The sequence below is a fragment of the Heptranchias perlo genome, chromosome 20 (assembly GCF_035084215.1).
Source record: "Heptranchias perlo isolate sHepPer1 chromosome 20, sHepPer1.hap1, whole genome shotgun sequence".
NCBI classification, from domain to species: Eukaryota; Metazoa; Chordata; class Chondrichthyes; order Hexanchiformes; family Hexanchidae; genus Heptranchias; species Heptranchias perlo.
Window position 1 is genome coordinate 52,475,608 of NC_090344.1, and position 22,029 is coordinate 52,497,636.

General features: G+C 52.0%; 1 protein-coding gene across 2 annotated transcripts in view; it reads left to right on the top strand.

Moving 5' to 3' along the window:
- The window catches only part of plat (plasminogen activator, tissue), a 62,795-nt gene that overhangs the window by 27,291 nt on the left and 13,475 nt on the right, over positions 1-22,029 (top strand). For both annotated transcript variants that reach the window (XM_068001388.1, XM_068001389.1), the window contains exons 4-10: positions 1,316-1,447; positions 2,549-2,659; positions 2,771-2,945; positions 4,483-4,574; positions 10,449-10,623; positions 16,025-16,119; positions 17,921-18,116. In XM_068001388.1, coding sequence (XP_067857489.1) covers positions 1,316-1,447; positions 2,549-2,659; positions 2,771-2,945; positions 4,483-4,574; positions 10,449-10,623; positions 16,025-16,119; positions 17,921-18,116 — 976 coding nt within the window. The remainder of the gene's footprint in view (positions 1-1,315; positions 1,448-2,548; positions 2,660-2,770; positions 2,946-4,482; positions 4,575-10,448; positions 10,624-16,024; positions 16,120-17,920; positions 18,117-22,029) is intronic.

Consider the following 22,029-nt stretch of genomic DNA (forward strand, 5'->3'; position numbering starts at 1 on the left):
CCACTGCCCCTCGCACACCCACCCACTGCCCCTCGCACACCCACCCACTGCCCCTCGCACACCCACCCACTGCCCCTCGCACACCCACCCACTGCCCCTCGCACACCCACCCACTGCCCCTCGCACACCCACCCACTGCCCCTCGCACACCCACCCACTGCCCCTCGCACACCCTCACTCCCCCTCTCACACCCACCCACTCCCCCTCTCACACCCACCCACTCCCCCTCTCACACCCTCACTCCCCCTCTCACACCCACCCACTGCCCCTCGCACACCCACCCACTGCCCCTCGCACACCCACCCACTGCCCCTCGCACACCCACCCACTGCCCCTCGCACACCCACCCACTGCCCCTCGCACACCCAACCACTCCCCCTCTCACACCCACCCACTCCCCCTCTCACACCCACCCACTCCCCCTCTCACACCCACCCACTGCCCCTCGCACACCCACCCACTGCCCCTCGCACACCCACCCACTGCCCCTCGCACACCCACCCACTCCCCCTCTCACACCCACCCACTGCCCCTCTGACCCGGTGATTTGGTTCCAGCCGCCCTCTCCTGCCAGTTCTTGCACTGTTTGAAGGGGTGAAAAGAGATTCTCTTTAATCACAGCATGAGTTCAGTGAGCAACTCGAACACATGCTAACTGGACGATTCCTCTCAGACCTGCCCACTGTCGGTCTGTAGTGAGGACAGGAAACAGGGTGGGAGGTGACAGAGGGGGAGGGAGGGAAACATGACGATGGGAGTGGAGGAAGGAGAAAAGGAAGAAAAAGAGGGAAGGGAGAGAGTGAGGAAAGTTAACAGGGGAGAGGAATCGAGTGAGAGAGGAAACGCTCAGAATGCATTGGGCCTTTCAATGAGCTGGGTGAGACCATTGCCCAAATCGATTGGTAGCGAGTTTGGCACCCTGTGGGCAGGGCGAGGGAGGGGCTCCTTTGGCCAAATAGAATGGCAACTACGATCATAATGTGTAAAGTGAGAGCGGGAACGGGACTCTGTGCCTTAAAATCGACCTTTTGACCAAGCTTTTGATCACCTGACCTAATATGGCTCGATGTCAGTTTTTGTCTGATATTAACACTCCCGAGAAGCACCTTGGGACATTTTACCACATTAAAGGCCCGATATAATTATAAATACACTTTGCTGTTACTTTTCAGTCCTTCCTGTCACTGTTATAACCTTACAGAGTGGGGCTGGTCTTAACAGGGAGTGTTTCCAAGCTGCCCTGTCCTTACAGTGTGTGAAATGAGCTCAGCCCATGCTCACTGTTCACACTCGATGTTTTTGGAATGTTTTTAGGATATTGTGTGAACACTGCTGCTTCTGAACTCCGTCGGCAAGGTGAGACGTGGCTTCAGACCGAGGGGAGACAGATCACGTACTGTCGGTGTGACCGCTCGAAGATCCATTGTCACAGTGTGCCCGTGCGAGGTGGGTATCGCCAGGCTCGGCTGGCAGGACAAGCATTGCTTTTGTTATCTGTTCAACAGAGATTTGAAATCACTGAGGCACTTTGGGATTGTTAATAAACTCAACTTAAAACAAAGCATCATTTCTCACACCCAAAATCAGCATCCAAAACATCACAAAGATCAGAATAGACAAGGGAGACTCTTCAATACCTCGACCTCACCAGGCCCAGAAACCCACGATCCCTCCTCCCTCCACCCCCTCCTCCTCCTCCTCCCCCTCCCCCCCACCTCCTCCTCCCCCTCCCTCCTCCTCCTCCTCCTCCCTCCTCCTCCTCCTCCTCCTCCTCCTCTCCCTCCCCCCCTCCTCCTCCCCCCCCTCCTCCTCTCCCTCTCCCTCCCCCTCCTCCTCCTCCCTCCTCCTCCTCCCCCTCCCCCCCTCCCTCCTCCCCCCATCTCAGCATCTAACAGCCTCTTGAATGAGTTTGGTGTTTTTGCCCCACTCCAGGTGTTGATCACTCTGTGTGAACGGGACCTGCCATCAGTCCTGGACTCTCCTTTCCCCAGTCTGTACCCCATTCCCCTGTCCTGCAGTCATGGCTTAACTAAATAATGCTCAGGATTAACTCTTTCTATTACACTTAGTGTCAAAATGTCCCTTCATCCTCCTCAGTTCAAGGCTGTAAGGTCCATCTTTCTTGAACCATCCTTCAGACCCCTCAGTTACTCTGCCCCGCTCCCCCACTCCAAAATCCCCATCTGGCAAAACCCAGCCATCACTTACTCCAAGTAGCAACTCTCTCGGCCCTGCCAACACTATTCGACAACAGAGACTGCACCCAGTGACCCCCTGACCCACTCTGCTTTGTAAGGCTACAGTCAGACTGTTGTTCAACTCCTAGTGACCAGACACAGAGGGTCAGGAGCAAACCAGGGGTAAATATCTCCAACAGGGTACAAGTGTGACCCACAATCGTTTCACTATAGGCAGAAAGCAGTCACATGCCATTGATTAAAGGCAGCCCCAGCCTTGACCAGCCTGCAATATATGAAAGGATTCAGATCCCATGTCCTGCGGTGTGTAAGGACTGTCACTGACAGCAATGTGTTTCCTTCCTCACAGTTTGTGGCCGTAACAAGTGCTACAATGGCGGGCAGTGCCATCAGGCCATATATTCACATCACTACGTGTGCCAGTGCCAGGCGGGTTACAGCGGACAGCTGTGTGAGTTTGGTAAGTACAGTCGATCAGCTCAGGGGGGCACAGCTGCTGCCACCTCTGTCCGTCCACACCCCACTGCCTGGGCTTTCTTGCAGCCCTGACTCCCTGTTCCTTGTGTTGCAGACACCACAGCCCAGTGTTACCAGGGGTGCGGCACAGAGTACAGAGGGACATGGAGTCTCAGCCGCTCAGGGAGAGAATGCTTGAACTGGAACTCCAGTGTCGTCACTCGTACTCGATACAATGGACGCAGGACGGACGCACAACAGATGGGACTGGGCAATCACAACTACTGCAGGTCGGAGGCCGTCACCTCACCGAGCAGCTCATGGTCACAACAACCCATCCTTTACTCTGCTCCCGGAGCTGTACCCCCAGCCCCTCTCTCCCTCTCCCCTCCTCTCCCTCTCCCCCTCTCCCCCTCTCCCCCTCTCCCCCTCTCCCCCTCTCTCCCCATCTCCCTCTCTCTCCCCATCTCTCCCCCTCTCTTAATATGTTATGTATGTACCCCACCTCTCTCTCTCTCTCTCACTCCCTCCCTCCCTCACTCTCTCCCTCCCTCACTCTCTCCCTCCCTCACTCTCTCCCTCCCTCACTCTCTCCCTCCCTCACTCTCTCCTCCTCTCCCCCCTCTCCCTCTCTCTCAATATGTTATGTAGGTACCCCACCTCTCCCCCTCTCCCTCTCTCTCCCCATCTCTCCCCCTCTCTCAATATGTTATGTAGGTACCCCACCTCTCCCCCTCTCCCTCTCTCTCCCCATCTCTCCCCCTCTCTCAATATGTTATGTAGGTACCCCACCTCTCCCCCTCTCCCTCCCTCCCTCTCTCCTCCTCTCCCCCTCTCTCTCCCTCTCCCCCTCTCTCAATATGTTATGTATGTACCCCCTCTCTCTCTCTCTCTGTATGTTATGTATGTACCCCCTCTCTCTCTCTCTCTCCCTCTCTCTCGGTATATTATGTATGTACCCCCCCTCTCTCTCTCTCTCTCTCTCTCTCTCGGTATGTTATGTATGTACCCCCCCTCTCTCTCTGGGTGTGTTATCTATGTACCCCCCCTCTCTCTCTCTCTCTCTCTCTCTTGGTATGTTATGTATGTACCCCCCCTCTCTCTCTCTGTATGTTATGTATGTACCCCCCCTCTCTCTCCCTCTCTCTCTCGGTATGTTATGTATGTACCCCCCTCTCTCTCTCTCTCTCTGTATGTTATGTATGTACCCCCCCTCTCTCTCCCTCTCTCTCTGTATGTTATGTATGTACCCCCCCTCTCTCTCCCTCTCTCTCTCTCTGTATGTTATGTATGTACCCCCCCTCTCTCTCCCTCTCTCTCTGTATGTTATGTATGTACCCCCCCTCTCTCTCCCTCTCTCTCTCTCTGTATGTTATGTATGTACCCCCCCTCTCTCTCCCTCTCTCTCTCTCTGTATGTTATGTATGTACCCCCCCTCTCTCTCTCTCCCTCTCTCTCTCGGTATATTATGTATGTACCCCCCCTCTCTCTCCCTCTCTCTCTTGGTATATTATGTATGTACCCCCCCTCTCTCTCCCTCTCTCTCTTGGTATATTATGTATGTACCCCCCCTCTCTCTCCCCCTCTCTCTTGGTATATTATGTATGTACCCCCCCTCTCTCTCCCTCTCTCTCTTGGTATATTATGTATGTACCCCCCCTCTCTCTCCCTCTCTCTCTCTGTATGTTATGTATGTACCCCCCCTCTCTCTCTCTCTCTCTCTCGGTATATTATGTATGTACCCCCCTCTCTCTCTGGGTGTGTTATCTATGTACCCCCCACTCTCTCTCTCGGTATATTATGTATGTACCCCTCTCTCTGTTGCAGGAATCCTGATAATGACACAATGCCCTGGTGCCACATCTTCAACGGCCACATCCTGACCTGGGACAACTGCAGCCTGCCCGCCTGCCCACACAGTAAGTCTCCTCATACCCGCCCGCCTGCCCACACAGTAAGTCTCCTCATACCCGCCTGCCCACACAGTAAGTCTCCTCATACCCGCCCGCCTGCCCACACAGTAAGTCTCCTCATACCCGCCCGCCTGCCCACACAGTAAGTCTCCTCATACCCGCCCGCCTGCCCACACAGTAAGTCTCCTCATACCCGCCCGCCTGCCCACACAGTAAGTCTCCTCATACCCGCCCGCCTGCCCACACAGTAAGTCTCCTCATACCCGCCCGCCTGCCCACACAGTAAGTCTCCTCATACTCGGCTCAAACCAAGTGTCCCCCGTCGGTACAGAAATAGCTCTCTGCATTTGGAAATTACATCTCTTTCCCAGCTACCCCCGATAGTGCCTCTCTCTCCGGTGCCCACCGTGGTATCTCTCTCTCTATCTCTCTAGTGACTTACATGGTCTCTCTCTCTCTCTCCATCTCCATCTCTCCAGTGCCCACCATGGTATCTCTCTCTCTCTCTATCTCTCTCTATCTCTCTCTATCTCCAGTGACCCACATGGTCTCTCTCTCTCTCTCTATCTCTCTCTCTATCTCTCTCTCTCCAGTGCCCACCATGGTATCTCTCTCTCTCTCTATCTCTCTCTCTATCTCTCTCTATCTCCAGTGACCCACATGGTCTCTCTCTCTCTCTCCATCTCTATCTCTCTCTCCATCTCTATCTCTCTCTCTCTCTCTATCTCTCTCTATCTCCAGTGACCCACATGGTCTCTCTCTCTCTCTCCATCTCTATCTCTCTCTCTCCAGTGCCCACATAGGGTACGGTAGCTAGTGGTTACGTTACTGGGCTAGTAATCCAGAGGCCTGGACTAAAATCCAGAGTCATGAGTTCAAATCCTGCCATGGCAGCTGGCGAATTTAAATTCAATTAATTAAATAAAAATCTGGAATTAAAATACTAGTATCAGTAATGATGGCCATGAAACTACCGGATTGTCGTAAAAACCCATCTGGTTCACTAATGTCCTTTAGGGAAGGAAACCTGCTGTCCTTACCCGGTCTGGCCTATATGTGACTCCAGACCCACAGCAATGTGGTTGATTCTTAATTGCCCTCTGAAATGGCCTCGCAAGTCGCTCAGTTGTAAAATCTCGCTACGAAAAGTCATAATAAGAATAAAACCGGACGGACCACCCGGCATCGGACCACTAGGCACCGGACACGACAACGGCAAAACACCAAGCCCAGTCGACCCTGCAAGGTCCTCCTTACTAACATCTGGGGACTTGTGCCAAAATTGGGAGAGCTGTCCCACAGACTAGTCAAGCAACAGCCTGACATAGCCATACTCACAGAATCATATCTTTCAGCCAACGTCCCAGACTCTTCCATCACCATCCCTGGGTATGTCCTGTCCCACCGGCAGGACAGACCCACCAGAGGTGGCGGTACAGTGATATACAGTCAGGAGGGAGTGGCCCTGGGAGTCCTCAACATTGACTCTGGACCCCATGAAATCTCATGGCACCAGGTCAAACATGGGCAAGGCAACCTCCTGCTGATTACCACCTACCGTCCTCCCTCAGCTGATGAATCAGTCCTCCTCCATGTTGAACACCACTTGGAGGAAGCACTGAGGGTAGCAAGGGCACAAAATGTACTCTGGGTGGGGGACTTCAATGTCCATCACCAAGAGTGGCTCGGTAGCACCACTACTGACCGAGCTGGCCGAGTCCTGAAGGACATAGCTGCTAGACTGGGCCTGCGGCAGGTGGTGAGCGAACCAACACGAGGGAAAAACTTACTTGACCTCGTCCTCACCAATCTACCTGTCGCAAATGCATCTGTCCATGACAGTATTGGTAGGAGTGACCACCGCACAGTCCTCGTGGAGATGAAATCCCGTCTTTGCACTGAGGACACCATCCAACGTGTTGTGTGGCACTACCACCGTGCTAAATGGGATAGATTCAGAACAGATCTAGCAGCTCAAAACTGGGCATCCATGAGGCGCTGTGGGCCATCAGCAGCAGCAGAATTGTATTCCAGCACAATCTGTAACCCCATGGCCTGGCATATTCCTCACTCTACCATTACCAACAAGCCAGGGGATCAACCCTGGTTCAATGAGGAGTGTAGAAGAGCATGCCAGGAGCAGCACCAGGCGTACCTAAAAATGAGGTGCCAACCTGGTGAAGCTACAACTCAGGACTACATGCATGCTAAACAGCGGAAGCAACATGCTATAGACAGAGCTAAGCGATTCCACAACCAACGGATCAGATCAAAGCTCTGCAGTCCTGCCACATCCAGTCGTGAATGGTGGTGGACAATTAAACAACTAACGGGAGGAGGAGGCTCTGCAAACATCCCCATCCTCAATGATGGCGGAGTCCAGTACGTGAGTGCAAAAGACAAAGCTGAAGTGTTTGCAACCATCTTCAGCCAGAAGTGCCGAGTGGATGATCCATCTCAGCCTCCTCCCGATATCCCCACCATCACGGAAACCAGTCTTCGGCCAATTTGATTCACTCCACGTGATATCAAGAAACGGCTGAGTGCACTGGATACAGCAAAGGCTATGGGCCCCGACAACATCCCAGCTGTAGTGCTGAAGACTTGTGCTCCAGAACTAGCTGCGCCTCTAGCCAAGCTGTTCCAGTACAGCTACAACACTGGCATCCACCCGACAATGTGGAAAATTGCCCAGGTATGTCCTGTCCACAAAAAGCAGGACAAATCCAATCCGGCCAATTACCGCCCCATCTGTCTACTCTCAATCATCAGCAAAGTGATGGAAGGTGTCGTCGACAGTGCTATCAAGCGGCACTTACTCACCAATAACCTGCTCACCGATGCTCAGTTTGGGTTCCGCCAGGACCACTCGGCTCCAGACCTCATTACAGCCTTGGTCCAAACATGGACAAAAGAGCTGAATTGCAGAGGTGAGGTGAGAGTGACTGCCCTTCACATCAAGGCAGCATTTGACCGAGTGTGGCACCAAGGAGCCCTAGTAAAATTGAAGTCAATGGGAATCAGGGGGAAAACTCTCCAGTGGCTGGAGTCATACCTAGCACAAAGGAAGATGGTAGTGGTTGTTGGAGGCCAAGCATCTCAGCCCCAGGGCATTGCTGCAGGAGTTCCTCAGGGCAGTGTCCTAGGCCCAACCATCTTCAGCTGCTTCATCAATGACCTTCCCTCCATCATAAGGTCAGAAATGGGGATGTTCGCTGATGACTGCACAGTGTTCAGTTCCATTCGCAACCCCTCAGATAATGAAGCAGTCCGAGCCCACATGCAGCAAGACCTGGACAACATCCAGGCTTGGGCTGATAAGTGGCAAGTAACATTCGCGCCAGACAAGTGCCAGGCAATGACCATCTCCAACAAGAGAGAGTCTAACCACCTCCCCTTGACATTCAACGGCATTACCATCGCCGAATCCCCCACCATCAACATCCTGGGGGTCACCATTGACCAGAAACTTAACTGGACCAGCCATATAAATACTGTGGCTACAAGAGCAGGTCAGAGGCTGGGTATTCTGCGGCGAGTGACTCACCTCCTGACTCCCCAAAGCCTTTCCACCATCTACAAGGCACAAGTCAGGAGTGTGATGGAATACTCTCCACTTGCCTGGATGAGTGCAGCTCCAACAACACTCAAGAAGCTCGACACCATCCAAGATAAAGCAGCCCGCTTGATTGACACCCCATCCACCACCCTAAACATTCACTCCCTTCACCACCGGCGCACTGTGGCTGCAGTGTGCACCATCCACAGGATGCACTGCAGCAACTCGCCAAGGCTTCTTCGACAGCACCTCCCAAACCCGCGACCTCTACCACCTAGAAGGACAAGGGCAGCAGGCGCATGGGAACAACACCACCTGCACGTTCCCCTCCAAGTCACACACCATCCCGACTTGGAAATATATCACCGTTCCTTCATTGTCGCTGGGTCAAAATCCTGGAACTCCCTTCCGAACAGCACTGTGGGAGAACCTTCACCACACGGACTGCAGCGGTTCAAGAAGGCGGCTCACCACCACCTTCTCAAGGGCAATTAGGGATGGGCAATAAATGCCGGCCTTGCCAGCGATGCCCACATCCCATGAACAAATATAAAAAAAAAATCTCTCTCTCTCTCTCCAGTGCCCACCGTGGTATCTCTCTATCTCTCTCTCTCTCTCTCTCTGTGCCTCTCTCTATCTCTCTCTCCCCCCAGTGCCCCACATGGTCTCTATCTCTATCTCTATCTCTCTCTCTCTCTCTCTCTCTCTCCCCCCAGTGCCCCACATGGTCTCTATCTCTATCTCTCTCGCTCTCTCTGGAACCCCTCTCTCTCCAGTGCCCTCCATGGCACCTCTCTCTATAGTACCCCCTAACTCCGTCTCCCTACAGTGCCCCCAATGACCCCCTCCTCTCTCCAGTAACCCCTCCCCCACTCCCCACCCATGAACTTCTTCACTCCCTCTCCCGGAGATGTGGAGCTTCGATGGGGGTAGTTCCCTGACCATGGGACCACTCCAGACCCTCACCCAGGCAGCTGACCGTCATGTGTGAGCCCAGGGAGTGGTGGCAGGCTATTCCACCATGGGGCATCACCGCTGAGCCTGCTCCTGTCCTCATTTGATATCCACATGGAAGAATTATCCAACCACAGTCACCAGATAAAGTTGGGAATGGGAATTCCAACTTGTTCAAAAAAGGGTGTAAGGATAAACCCAGCAACTACAGGCCAGTCAGTTTAACCTCCGTGATGGGGAAACTTTTAGAAACAATAATCCTGAACAGAATTAATAGTCACTTGGACAAGTGTGGATTAATTCGGGAAAGCCAGCACGGATTTGTTAAAGGCAAATCGTGTTTAACTAACTTGAGAGAGTTTTGACGGAGAGAGTTGATGAGGGCAATGTGGTTGATGTGGTGTATTTAGACTTTCAAAAGGCGTTTGATAAAGTGACTTGTCAGCCAACAGAGGGATCTGGGGGTATATGTGCACAAATTGTTGAAGGTGTCAGGGCAGGTTGAGAAAGTGGTTAAAAAAGCAAACAAGATCCTGGGCTTTATAAATAGAGGCATAGAGTACAAAAGTATGGAAGCCATGATGAACCTTTATAAAACACTGGTTCAGCCACAACTGGAGTATTGTGTCCAGTTCTGGGCACCGCACTTTAGGAAAGATGTGAAGGCCTTAGAGAGGGTGCAGAAGAGATTTACTAGAATGATTCCAGGGATGAGGGACTTTAGTTATGTGGATAGACTGGAGAAGCTGGGGTTGTTCTCCTTGGAACAGAGAAGGTTGAGAGGAGATTTGATAGAGGTGTTCAAAATCGTGAAGAGTCCAGACAGAGTAGATAGAGAGAAACTGTTCCCATTGGTGGAAGGATCAAGAACCAGAGGACATAGATTTAAGGTGATTGGCAAAAGAACCAAAGGTGACATGAGGAAAAACGTTTTTACACAGCGAGTGGTTAGGATCTGGAATGCACTGCCCGAGGGGGTGGTGGAGGCAGATTCAATCATGGCCTTCAAAAGGGAACTGGATAAGTACTTGAAAGGAAAAAATTAGCAGGGCTACAGGGATAGGGCGGGGGAGTGGGACTAACTGGATTGCCCTTACATGGAGCCAGCATGAGCTTGATGGGCTGAATGGCCTCCTTCTGTGCTGTAACCGTTCTATGATCCTATGGTTTGGACATCCCTGAACTGGGGCTACTGAAGCTGTCCACACAGACCAAAGTGAAATCAAAGGACCCAACTCTGTGTCGCTCAGTTCGAGACACAGGCAGTGAGTGGGGGAGCCCCAGGTCTCAGGGTCTGACTCGTCCAGGAGCACGGCACACAGGTACAGTGAGGGGCGATTATTAACCAGGCTTCTGTTTGGCCGCAGATCTCGGCACTGAGTGCTACACCAAGTCCGGGGCGGATTATCGGGGAACCAGGAGCTACTCTCAGTCAGGAAGCCGCTGTCTCAGCTGGGATTCCGAGTCTGTCCGTAACAGTCTGGTCAATGCCTGGGTCCCGAACGCCCATCGACTGGGATTGGGCAGTCACAATCACTGCAGGTACATCATCAAAAAACAATCACACTCTCCTCCACTTTCTGCACATTCTCACTTTGATTTCCCCTCGTTTTGTTCCTATATAAATGGAAGTTACTGTTGGTCTTTGATTATCGTTGCCATTTGATGGGAAAGCCTGTGCGGACTTACCGATATCTCAGTCGCGCACGTGGTGCCTGGATTAGGGACAGCGAACACCAGTCAGTGTCCCCCATTCCTCACCACATCCAGGGACTCCTGCTGCACGTCAGGAGAGGACAGGACTGGCAGTTCACTAATACTCACCATTACCCCCCTGTCTGTTCACTAACACTCACCATTACCCCCCTGTCTGTTCACTAACACTCACCATTACCCTCCTGTCTGTTCATTAATACTCACCATTACTCACTGTGTCTGTTCATTAACACTCACCATTACTCACTGTGTCTGTTCACTAACACTCACCATTACTCACTGTCTGTTCATTAACGCTCACCATTACTCACTGTGTCTGTTCATTAACACCCACCATTACCCCCCTGTCTGTTCACTAACACTCACCATTACCCTCCTGTCTGTTCACTAACACTCACCATTACTCACTGTGTCTGTTCATTAACACCCACCATTACCCCCCTGTCTGTTCACTAACACTCACCATTACCCTCCTGTCTGTTCATTAACACTCACCATTACTCACTGTGTCTGTTCATTAACACTCACCATTACTCACTGTGTCTGTTCACTAACACTCACCATTACTCACTGTGTCTGTTCACTAACACTCACCATTACTCACTGTCTGTTCATTAACGCTCACCATTACTCACTGTGTCTGTTCATTAACACTCACCATTACTCACTGTCTGTTCATTAACGCTCACCATTACTCACTGTGTCTGTTCATTAACACTCACCATTACTCACTGTGTCTGTTCACTAACACTCACCATTACTCACTGTCTGTTCATTAACACTCACCATTACTCACTGTGTCTGTTCATTAACACTCACCATTACTCACTGTGTCTGTTCACTAACACTCACCATTACTCACTGTGTCTGTTCACTAACACTCACCATTACTCACTGTGTCTGTTCATTAACACTCACCATTACTCACTGTGTCTGTTCACTAACACTCACCATTACTCACTGTCTGTTCATTAACGCTCACCATTACTCACTGTGTCTGTTCATTAACGCTCACCATTACTCACTGTGTCTGTTCATTAACACTCACCATTACTCACTGTCTGTTCATTAACACTCACCATTACTCACTGTCTGTTCATTAACACTCACCATTACTCACTGTGTCTGTTCATTAACACTCACCATTACTCACTGTCTGTTCATTAACACTCACCATTGCTCACTGTGTCTGTTCATTAACACTCACCATTACTCACTGTCTGTTCATTAACACTCACCATTACTCACTGTGTCTGTTCACTAACACTCACCATTACTCACTGTGTCTGTTCATTAACACTCACCATTACTCACTGTCTGTTCATTAACACTCACCATTACTCACTGTGTCTGTTCACTAACACTCACCATTACTCACTGTGTCTGTTCATTAACACTCACCATTACTCACTGTGTCTGTTCATTAACACTCACCATTACTCACTGTGTCTGTTCACTAACACTCACCATTACTCACTGTCTGTTCATTAACGCTCACCATTACTCACTGTGTCTGTTCATTAACGCTCACCATTACTCACTGTGTCTGTTCATTAACACTCACCATTACTCACTGTGTCTGTTCATTAACACTCACCATTACTCACTGTGTCTGTTCACTAACACTCACCATTACTCACTGTCTGTTCATTAACGCTCACCATTACTCACTGTGTCTGTTCATTAACGCTCACCATTACTCACTGTGTCTGTTCATTAACACTCACCATTACTCACTGTCTGTTCATTAACACTCACCATTACTCACTGTGTCTGTTCACTAACACTCACCATTACTCACTGTGTCTGTTCACTAACACTCACCATTACTCACTGTGTCTGTTCATTAACACTCACCATTACTCACTGTGTCTGTTCATTAACACTCACCATTACTCACTGTGTCTGTTCATTAACACTCACCATTACTCACTGTCTGTTCATTAACACTCACCATTACTCACTGTGTCTGTTCATTAACACTCACCATTACTCACTGTCTGTTCATTAACACTCACCATTGCTCACTGTGTCTGTTCATTAACACTCACCATTACTCACTGTGTCTGTTCACTAACACTCACCATTACTCACTGTCTGTTCATTAACACTCACCATTACTCACTGTGTCTGTTCATTAACACTCACCATTACTCACTGTCTGTTCATTAACACTCACCATTGCTCACTGTGTCTGTTCATTAACACTCACCATTACTCACTGTGTCTGTTCATTAACACTCACCATTACTCACTGTCTGTTCACTAACACTCACCATTACTCACTGTGTCTGTTCACTAACACTCACCATTACTCACTGTGTCTGTTCACTAACACTCACCATTACTCACTGTGTCTGTTCACTAACACTCATAAGAACATAAGAAATAGGAGCAGGAGTGGGCCAATCGGCCCCTCGAGCCTGCTCCGCCATTTAATAAGATCATGGCTGATCTGATCCTAATCTCAAATTTAAATTCATGTCCAATTTCCTGCCCGCTCCCCGTAACCCCTAATTCCCTTTACTTCTCGGAAACTGTCTATTTCTGTTTTAAATTTATTTAATGATGTAGCTTCCACAGCTTCCTGGGGCAGCAAATTCCACAGACCTACTACCCTCTGAGTGAAGAAGTTTCTCCTCATCTCAGTTTTGAAAGAGCAGCCCCTTATTCTAAGATTATGCCCCCTAGTTCTAGTTTCACCCATCCTTGGGAACATCCTTACCGCATCCACCCGATCAAGCCCCTTCACAATCTTATATGTTTCAATAAGATCGCCTCTCATTCTTCTGAACTCCAATGAGTAGAGTCCCAATCTACTCAACCTCTCCTCATACGTCCACCCCCTCATCCCCGGGATTAACCGAGTGAACCTTCTTTGTACTGCCACCATTACCCCCCGTCTGTTCATTAACACCCACCATTACTCACTGTGTCTGTTCACTAACACTCACCATTACTCACTGTGTCTGTTCACTAACACTCACCATTACTCACTGTGTCTGTTCACTAACACTCACCATTACTCACTGTGTCTGTTCATTAACACCCACCATTACTCACTGTGTCTGTTCACTAACACTCACCATTACTCACTGTGTCTGTTCACTAACACTCACCATTACTCACTGTGTCTGTTCACTAACACTCACCATTACTCACTGTGTCTGTTCATTAACACCCACCATTACTCACTGTGTCTGTTCACTAACACTCACCATTACTCACTGTGTCTGTTCACTAACACTCACCATTACTCACTGTGTCTGTTCATTAACACTCACCATTACTCACTGTCTGTTCACTAACACTCACCATTACTCACTGTGTCTGTTCATTAACACCCACCATTACTCACTGTGTCTGTTCACTAACACTCACCATTACTCACTGTGTCTGTTCACTAACACTCACCATTACCCCCGTCTGTTCACTAACACTCACCATTACTCACTGTGTCTGTTCACTAACACTCACCATTACTCACTGTGTCTGTTCACTAACACTCACCATTACCCCCGTCTGTTCACTAACACTCACCATTACTCACTGTGTCTGTTCACTAACACTCACCATTAACCCCGTCTGTTCATTAACACCCACCATTACTCACTGTGTCTGTTCATTAACACTCACCATTACTCACTGTCTGTTCATTGACGCTCACCATTACTCACTGTGTCTGTTCACGAACACTCACCATTACTCACTGTGTCTGTTCACTGACACTCACCATTACACCCCCGTCTGTTCACTAACACTCACCATTACCCCCCGTCTGTTCACTAACACTCACCATTACTCACTGTGTCTGTTCACTAACACTCACCATTACCCCCCCCGTCTGTTCACTAACACTCATCATTACCCATTGTGTCTGTTCACTAACACTCATCATTACCCCCGTCTGTTCATTAACACCCACCATTACTCACTGTGTCTGTTCACTAACACTCACCATTACCCACTGTGTCTATTCACTAACACTCACCATTACTCACTGTGTCTGTTCACTAACACTCACCATTACACCCCCGTCTGTTCACTAACACTCACCATTAACCCCCCTGTCTGTTCATTGACACTCACCATTACTCACTGTGTCTGTTCACTAACACTCACCATTACCCACTGTGTCTATTCACTAACACTCACCATTACCCACTGTGTCTGTTCACTAACACTCACCATTACCCACTGTGTCTGTTCACTAACACTCACCATTACCCACTGTGTCTGTTCACTAACACTCACCATTACCCACTGTGTCTATTCACTAACACTCACCATTACCCACTGTGTCTGTTCACTAACACTCACCATTACCCACTGTGTCTGTTCACTAACACTCACCATTACCCACTGTGTCTATTCACTAACACTCACCATTACCCACTGTGTCTGTTCACTAACACTCACCATTACCCACTGTGTCTATTCACTAACACTCACCATTACCCACTGTGTCTATTCACTAACACTCACCATTACCCACTGTGTCTATTCACTAACACTCACCATTACCCACTGTGTCTGTTCACTAACACTCACCATTACCCACTGTGTCTATTCACTAACACTCACCATTACCCACTGTGTCTATTCACTAACATTCACCATTACCCACTGTGTCTGTTCACTAACACTCACCATTACCCATATCTGTTCACTAGAAGTCACCATTACCCCCTGTGTCTGTTCACTAACACTCACTATTACCCACTGTGTCTGTTCACTAACACTCACCATTACCCCCCCATGTCTGTTCACTAGAAGTTTCCATCACCCACTGTGTCTGTTCACTAACACTCACCATTACCCCATATCTGTTCACTAGAAGTCACCATTACCCCCTGTGTCTGTTCACTAACACTCACTATTACCCACTGTGTCTGTTCACTAACACTCACCATTACCCCCCATGTCTGTTCACTAGAAGTCTCCATCACCCCCTGTGTCTGTTCACTAACACTCACCGTTACCCTATATCTGTTCACTAGAAGTCACCATTACCCCCTGTGTCTGCTCACTAACACTCACCATTAACCCCCCTGTCTGTTCATTAACACTCACCATTACCCCCGTGTCTGTTCACTAATACTCACCATTACCCCGTGTCTGTTCACTATCAGTCACCATTACCCCCGTGTCTGTTCACTATCAGTCGCCATTACCCCCGTGTCTGTTCACTATCAATCAGTCACACCATCTCTTGTTGCCATTCCAGGAATCCGGATGGAGATTCCAAACCGTGGTGTCATGTTAAGAAGGGCAGAGAAGTCACTTGGGAATACTGTGACATTCGGCACTGCGACCCGACTGGTGAGAATTATACACCACTCAACACACACTTACCGGACACACACACTAACAACCCACACACACTGACAACCCACACACACTAAGAACCCACACACACTAACAACCCACACACACTAACAACCCACACACACTCACACACACACACACACACACAGAGTCTGGCCCTGGGGGGCAGGTAAATTCTACCTGCTCTCCCACAGTGCTGTGCCCAACAGTGGCCTGAATGACGGGCACCCCTGGCAGGGAGGATGCTGCCCACCGAGCAGCACTGAACTGTGAGCAGCTCACCGAGCTCCCAGGGTGACCAGCTTCCCCTGGTGAATGACCCAGGGAGAAAGTGGGCAGTAAACACTGACAAGGGGGGGGGGGGGGGAGAGGGGGGGGGGGGGGAGAGAGGGGGGAGGGGGGGAGAGAGGGGGGGAGGGGAGAGATGGGCGGAGGGGAGAGATGGGCGGGGGGGAGGTTTAGGGAGGGAATTCTGGAGCTTAAGGCCTGGGCAGCTGAAGGCACGGCCGCCAATTAAAATCGGGGATGCACAAAAGGCCAGAATTGGGGGAGCGCAGAGATCTCGGAGGGGAGTGGGGCTGGAGGGGGTTACAGAGATAGGGAGGGGTGTGGGGCTGGAGGGGGTTACAGAGATAGGGAGGGGTGTGGGGCTGGAGGGGGTTACAGAGATAGGGAGGGGTGTGGGGCTGGAGGAGGTTACAGAGATAGGGAGGGGTGTAGGGCTGGAGGAGGTTACAGAGATAGGGAGGGGTGTGGGGCTGGAGGGAGTTACAGAGATAGGGAGGGGTGTGGGGCTGGAGGGGGTTACAGAGATAGGGAGGGGTGTGGGGCTGGAGGGGGTTACAGAGATAGGGAGGGGTGTGGGGCTGGAGGAGGTTACAGAGATAGGGAGGGGTGTGGGGCTGGAGGAGGTTACAGAGATAGGGAGGGGTGTGGGGCTGGAGGGGGTTACAGAGATAGGGAGGGGAGTGGGGCTGGAGGGGGTTACAGAGATAGGGAGGGGTGTGGGGCTGGAGGGGGTTACAGAGATAGGGAGGGGTGTGGGGCTGGAGGGGGTTACAGAGATAGGGAGGGGTGTGGGGCTGGAGGGGGTTACAGAGATAGGGAGGGGTGTGGGGCTGGAGGAGGTTACAGAGATAGGGAGGGGTGTAGGGCTGGAGGAGGTTACAGAGATAGGGAGGGGTGTGGGGCTGGAGGGAGTTACAGAGATAGGGAGGGGTGTGGGGCTGGAGGGGGTTACAGAGATAGGGAGGGGTGTGGGGCTGGAGGGGGTTACAGAGATAGGGAGGGGTGTAGGGCTGGAGGAGGTTACAGAGATAGGGAGGGGTGTGGGGCTGGAGGAGGTTACAGAGATAGGGAGGGGTGTGGGGCTGGAGGAGGTTACAGAGATAGGGAGGGGTGTGGGGCTGGAGGGGGTTACAGAGATAGGGAGGGGTGTGGGGCTGGAGGAGGTTACAGAGATAGGGAGGGGTGTGGGGCTGGAGGGGGTTACAGAGATAGGGAGGGGAGTGGGGCTGGAGGGGGTTACAGAGATAGGGAGGGGTGTGGGGCTGGAGGGGGTTACAGAGATAGGGAGGGGAGTGGGGCTGGAGGGGGTTACAGAGATAGGGAGGGGTGTAGGGCTGGAGGGGGTTACAGAGATAGGGAGGGGTGTAGGGCTGGAGGGGGTTACAGAGATAGGGAGGGGGATGAGACAATTGAGGGATTCGAACAGGAGGATGAAAATTTTAAAATTGAGGGAAATGGTCTGATCATTTGCTGTAACTTTGCCCATTGTTGCTGTGCCCTGTGGCAGGGATGTGTGGGAAGAGGCGACCGCGGGCTGTCCAATTCCGGATCCTGGGTGGGACAAGCAGTGATATCACCTCCCACCCGTGGCAGGCAGCCATTTTCATCTACAATCGGAGGAGCAAGGATTACAGCTTCCTGTGTGGGGGCAGCCTGATTGGATCTTGCTGGGTCTTGACTGCAGCTCACTGCTTTTACAATCGGTAAGTGGGAACACAGTGTGAGACTCCATGGTGCCCGTCAGTGAGAGGCCTCAGGCATGGCTCATCGTGCAAGGGCAAAGAGACAAGATAAATCCACAAATAGCAAGAGAAACGGCCCATGGTGCTTCCCAGAGAAAAAACAACAAACAAGGAAGAGCTTTGGTGAGACCAGGCTGGGGTTTAAAAGAAGGAAGGGAAACCCGAGAGAGGAGAGGAGATCCAGGCCTCTCAGAGCCTGCGAGAGAATGAGTCTTGGGATGATGTGATGAGTCTTGGTTTCAATCGAGGGAGAGACACAATGTGGGGGGTCTCTGACTGTACAGGGGGAGACACACAATGGGGGGTCTCTGACAGTATGGGGGAGACACACAATGGGGGGTCTCTGACAGTATGGGGGAGAGACACAATGGGGGGTCTCTGACAGTATGGGGGAGACACACAATGGGGGGTCTCTGACTGTACAGGGGGAGACACACAATGGGGGGGTCTCTGACTGTACAGGGGGAGACACACAATGGGGGGTCTCTGACAGTATTGGGGGAGACACACAATGGGGGGTCTCTGACAGTATGGGGGAGACACACAATGGGGGGTCTCTGACTGTACAGGGGGAGACACACAATGGGGGGTCTCTGACAGTATTGGGGGAGACACACAATGGGGGGTCTCTGACAGTATGGGGGAGACACACAATGGGGGGTCTCTGACTGTACAGGGGGAGACACACAATGGGGGGTCTCTGACTGTACAGGGGGAGACACACAATGGGGGGTCTCTGACAGTATGGGGGAGACACACAATGGGGGGTCTCTGACTGTACAGGGGGAGACACACAATGGGGGGTCTCTGACAGTATGGGGGAGACACACAATGGGGGGGTCTCTGACTGTACAGGGGGAGACACACAATGGGGGGGTCTCTGACTGTACAGGGGGAGACACACAATGGGGGGTCTCTGACTGTACAGGGGGAGACACACAATGGGGGGTCTCTGACTGTACAGGGGGAGACACACAATGGGGGGGTCTCTGACAGTATAGGGGGAGACACACAATGGAGGGGTCTCTGACTGTACAGGGGGAGACACACAATGGGGGGGTCTCTGACTGTACAGGGGGAGACACACAATGGGGGGGTCTCTGACAGTATGGGGGAGACACACAATGGGGGGTCTCTGACAGTATGGGGGAGACACACAATGGGGGGTCTCTGACAGTATGGGGGAGACACACAATGGGGGGGTCTCTGACTGTACAGGGGGAGACACACAATGGGGGGGTCTCTGACTGTACAGGGGGAGACACACAATGGGGGGGGTCTCTGACTGTACAGGGGGAGACACACAATGGGGGGTCTCTGACAGTATAGGGGAGACACACAATGGGGGGTCTCTGACTGTATGGGGGAGACACACAATGGGGGGGGTCTCTGACTGTACAGGGGGAGACACACAATGGGGGGTCTCTGACTGTACAGGGGGAGACACACAATGGGGGGTCTCTGACTGTACAGGGGGAGACACACAATGGGGGGTCTCTGACTGTACAGGGGGAGACACACAATGGGGGGTCTCTGACTGTATAGGGGGAGACACACAATGGGGGGTCTCTGACTGTACAGGGGGAGACACACAATGGGGGGTCTCTGACTGTACAGGGGGAGACACACAATGGGGGGTCTCTGACTGTATGGGGGAGACACACAATGGGGGGTCTCTGACTGTACAGGGGGAGACACACAATGGGGGGTCTCTGACTGTATGGGGGAGACACACAATGGGGGGGTCTCTGACTGTACAGGGGGAGACACACAATGGGGGGTCTCTGACAGTATGGGGGAGTCAACAATGGGGGGTCTCTGACAGTATAGGGGGAGACACACAATGGGGGGTCTCTGACAGTATAGGGGGAGACACACAATGGGGGGTCTCTGACTGTATAGGGGGAGACACACAATGGGGGGTCTCTGACTGTACAGGGGGAGACACACAATGGGGGGTCTCTGACTGTATAGGGGAGACACACAATGGGGGGGTCTCTGACAGTATGGGCGAGACACACAATGGGGGGTCTCTGACAGTACAGGGGGAGACACACAATGGGGGGGTCTCTGACAGTACAGGGGGAGACACACAATGGGGGGTCTCTGACTGTACAGGGGGAGACACACAATGGGGGGTCTCTGACTGTACAGGGGGAGACACACAATGGGGGGTCTCTGACAGTATGGGGGAGACACACAATGGGGGGTCTCTGACTGTACAGGGGGAGACACACAATGGGGGGTCTCTGACTGTACAGGGGGAGACACACAATGGGGGGGTCTCTGACAGTATGGGGGAGACACACAATGGGGGGGTCTCTGACTGTACAGGGGGAGACACACAATGGGGGGTCTCTGACTGGACAGGGGGAGACACACAATGGGGGGGGTCTCTGACTGTACAGGGGGAGACACACAATGGGGGGGGTCTCTGACTGTACAGGGGGAGACACACAATGGGGGGTCTCTGACAGTATGGGGGAGACACACAATGGGGGGTCTCTGACTGTATTGGGGGAGACACACAATGGGGGGGTCTCTGACTGTACAGGGGGAGACACACAATGGGGGGGGTCTCTGACTGTACAGGGGGAGACACACAATGGGGGGTCTCTGACAGTATAGGGGGAGACACACAATGGGGGGTCTCTGACTGTACAGGGGGAGACACACAATGGGGGGGTCTCTGACTGTACAGGGGGAGACACACAATGGGGGTTCTCTGACTGTACAGGGGGAGACACACAATGGGGGGTCTCTGACTGTACAGGGGGAGACACACAATGGGGGGTCTCTGACTGTACAGGGGGAGACACACAATGGGGGGTCTCTGACTGTACAGGGGGAGACACACAATGGGGGGTCTCTGACTGTACAGGGGGAGACACACAATGGGGGGGTCTCTGACTGTACAGGGGGAGACACACAATGGGGGGTCTCTGACTGTACAGGGGGAGACACACAATGGGGGGTCTCTGACTGTATAGGGGGAGACACACAATGGGGGGTCTCTGACTGTACAGGGGGAGACACACAATGGGGGGGTCTCTGACTGTACAGGGGGAGACACACAATGGGGGGTCTCTGACTGTACAGGGGGAGACACACAATGGGGGGTCTCTGACTGTATAGGGGGAGACACACAATGGGGGGTCTCTGACTGTACAGGGGGAGACACACAATGGGGGGTCTCTGACTGTACAGGGGGAGACACACAATGGGGGGTCTCTGACTGTACAGGGGGAGACACACAATGGGGGGGTCTCTGACTGTACAGGGGGAGACACACAATGGGGGGTCTCTGACTGTATAGGGGGAGACACACAATGGGGGGTCTCTGACTGTACAGGGGGAGACACACAATGGGGGGTCTCTGACTGTATAGGGGGAGACACACAATGGGGGGGTCTCTGACTGTACAGGGGGAGACACACAATGGGGGGTCTCTGACTGTATAGGGGGAGACACACAATGGGGGGTCTCTGACTGTATAGGGGGAGACACACAATGGGGGGTCTCTGACTGTATAGGGGAGACACACAATGGGGGTCTCTGACTCTACAGGGGGAGACACACAATGGGGGGGTCTCTGACAGTATAGGGGGAGACACACAATGGGGGGTCTCTGACTGTACAGGGGGAGACACACAATGGGGGGGTCTCTGACTGTACAGGGGGAGACACACAATGGGGGGGTCTCTGACTGTACAGGGGGAGACACACAATGGGGGGGTCTCTGACAGTACAGGGGGAGACACACAATGGGGGGGTCTCTGACTGTATAGGGGAGACACACAATGGGGGGTCTCTGACTGTATAGGGGGAGACACACAATGGGGGGTCTCTGACTGTACAGGGGGAGACACACAAT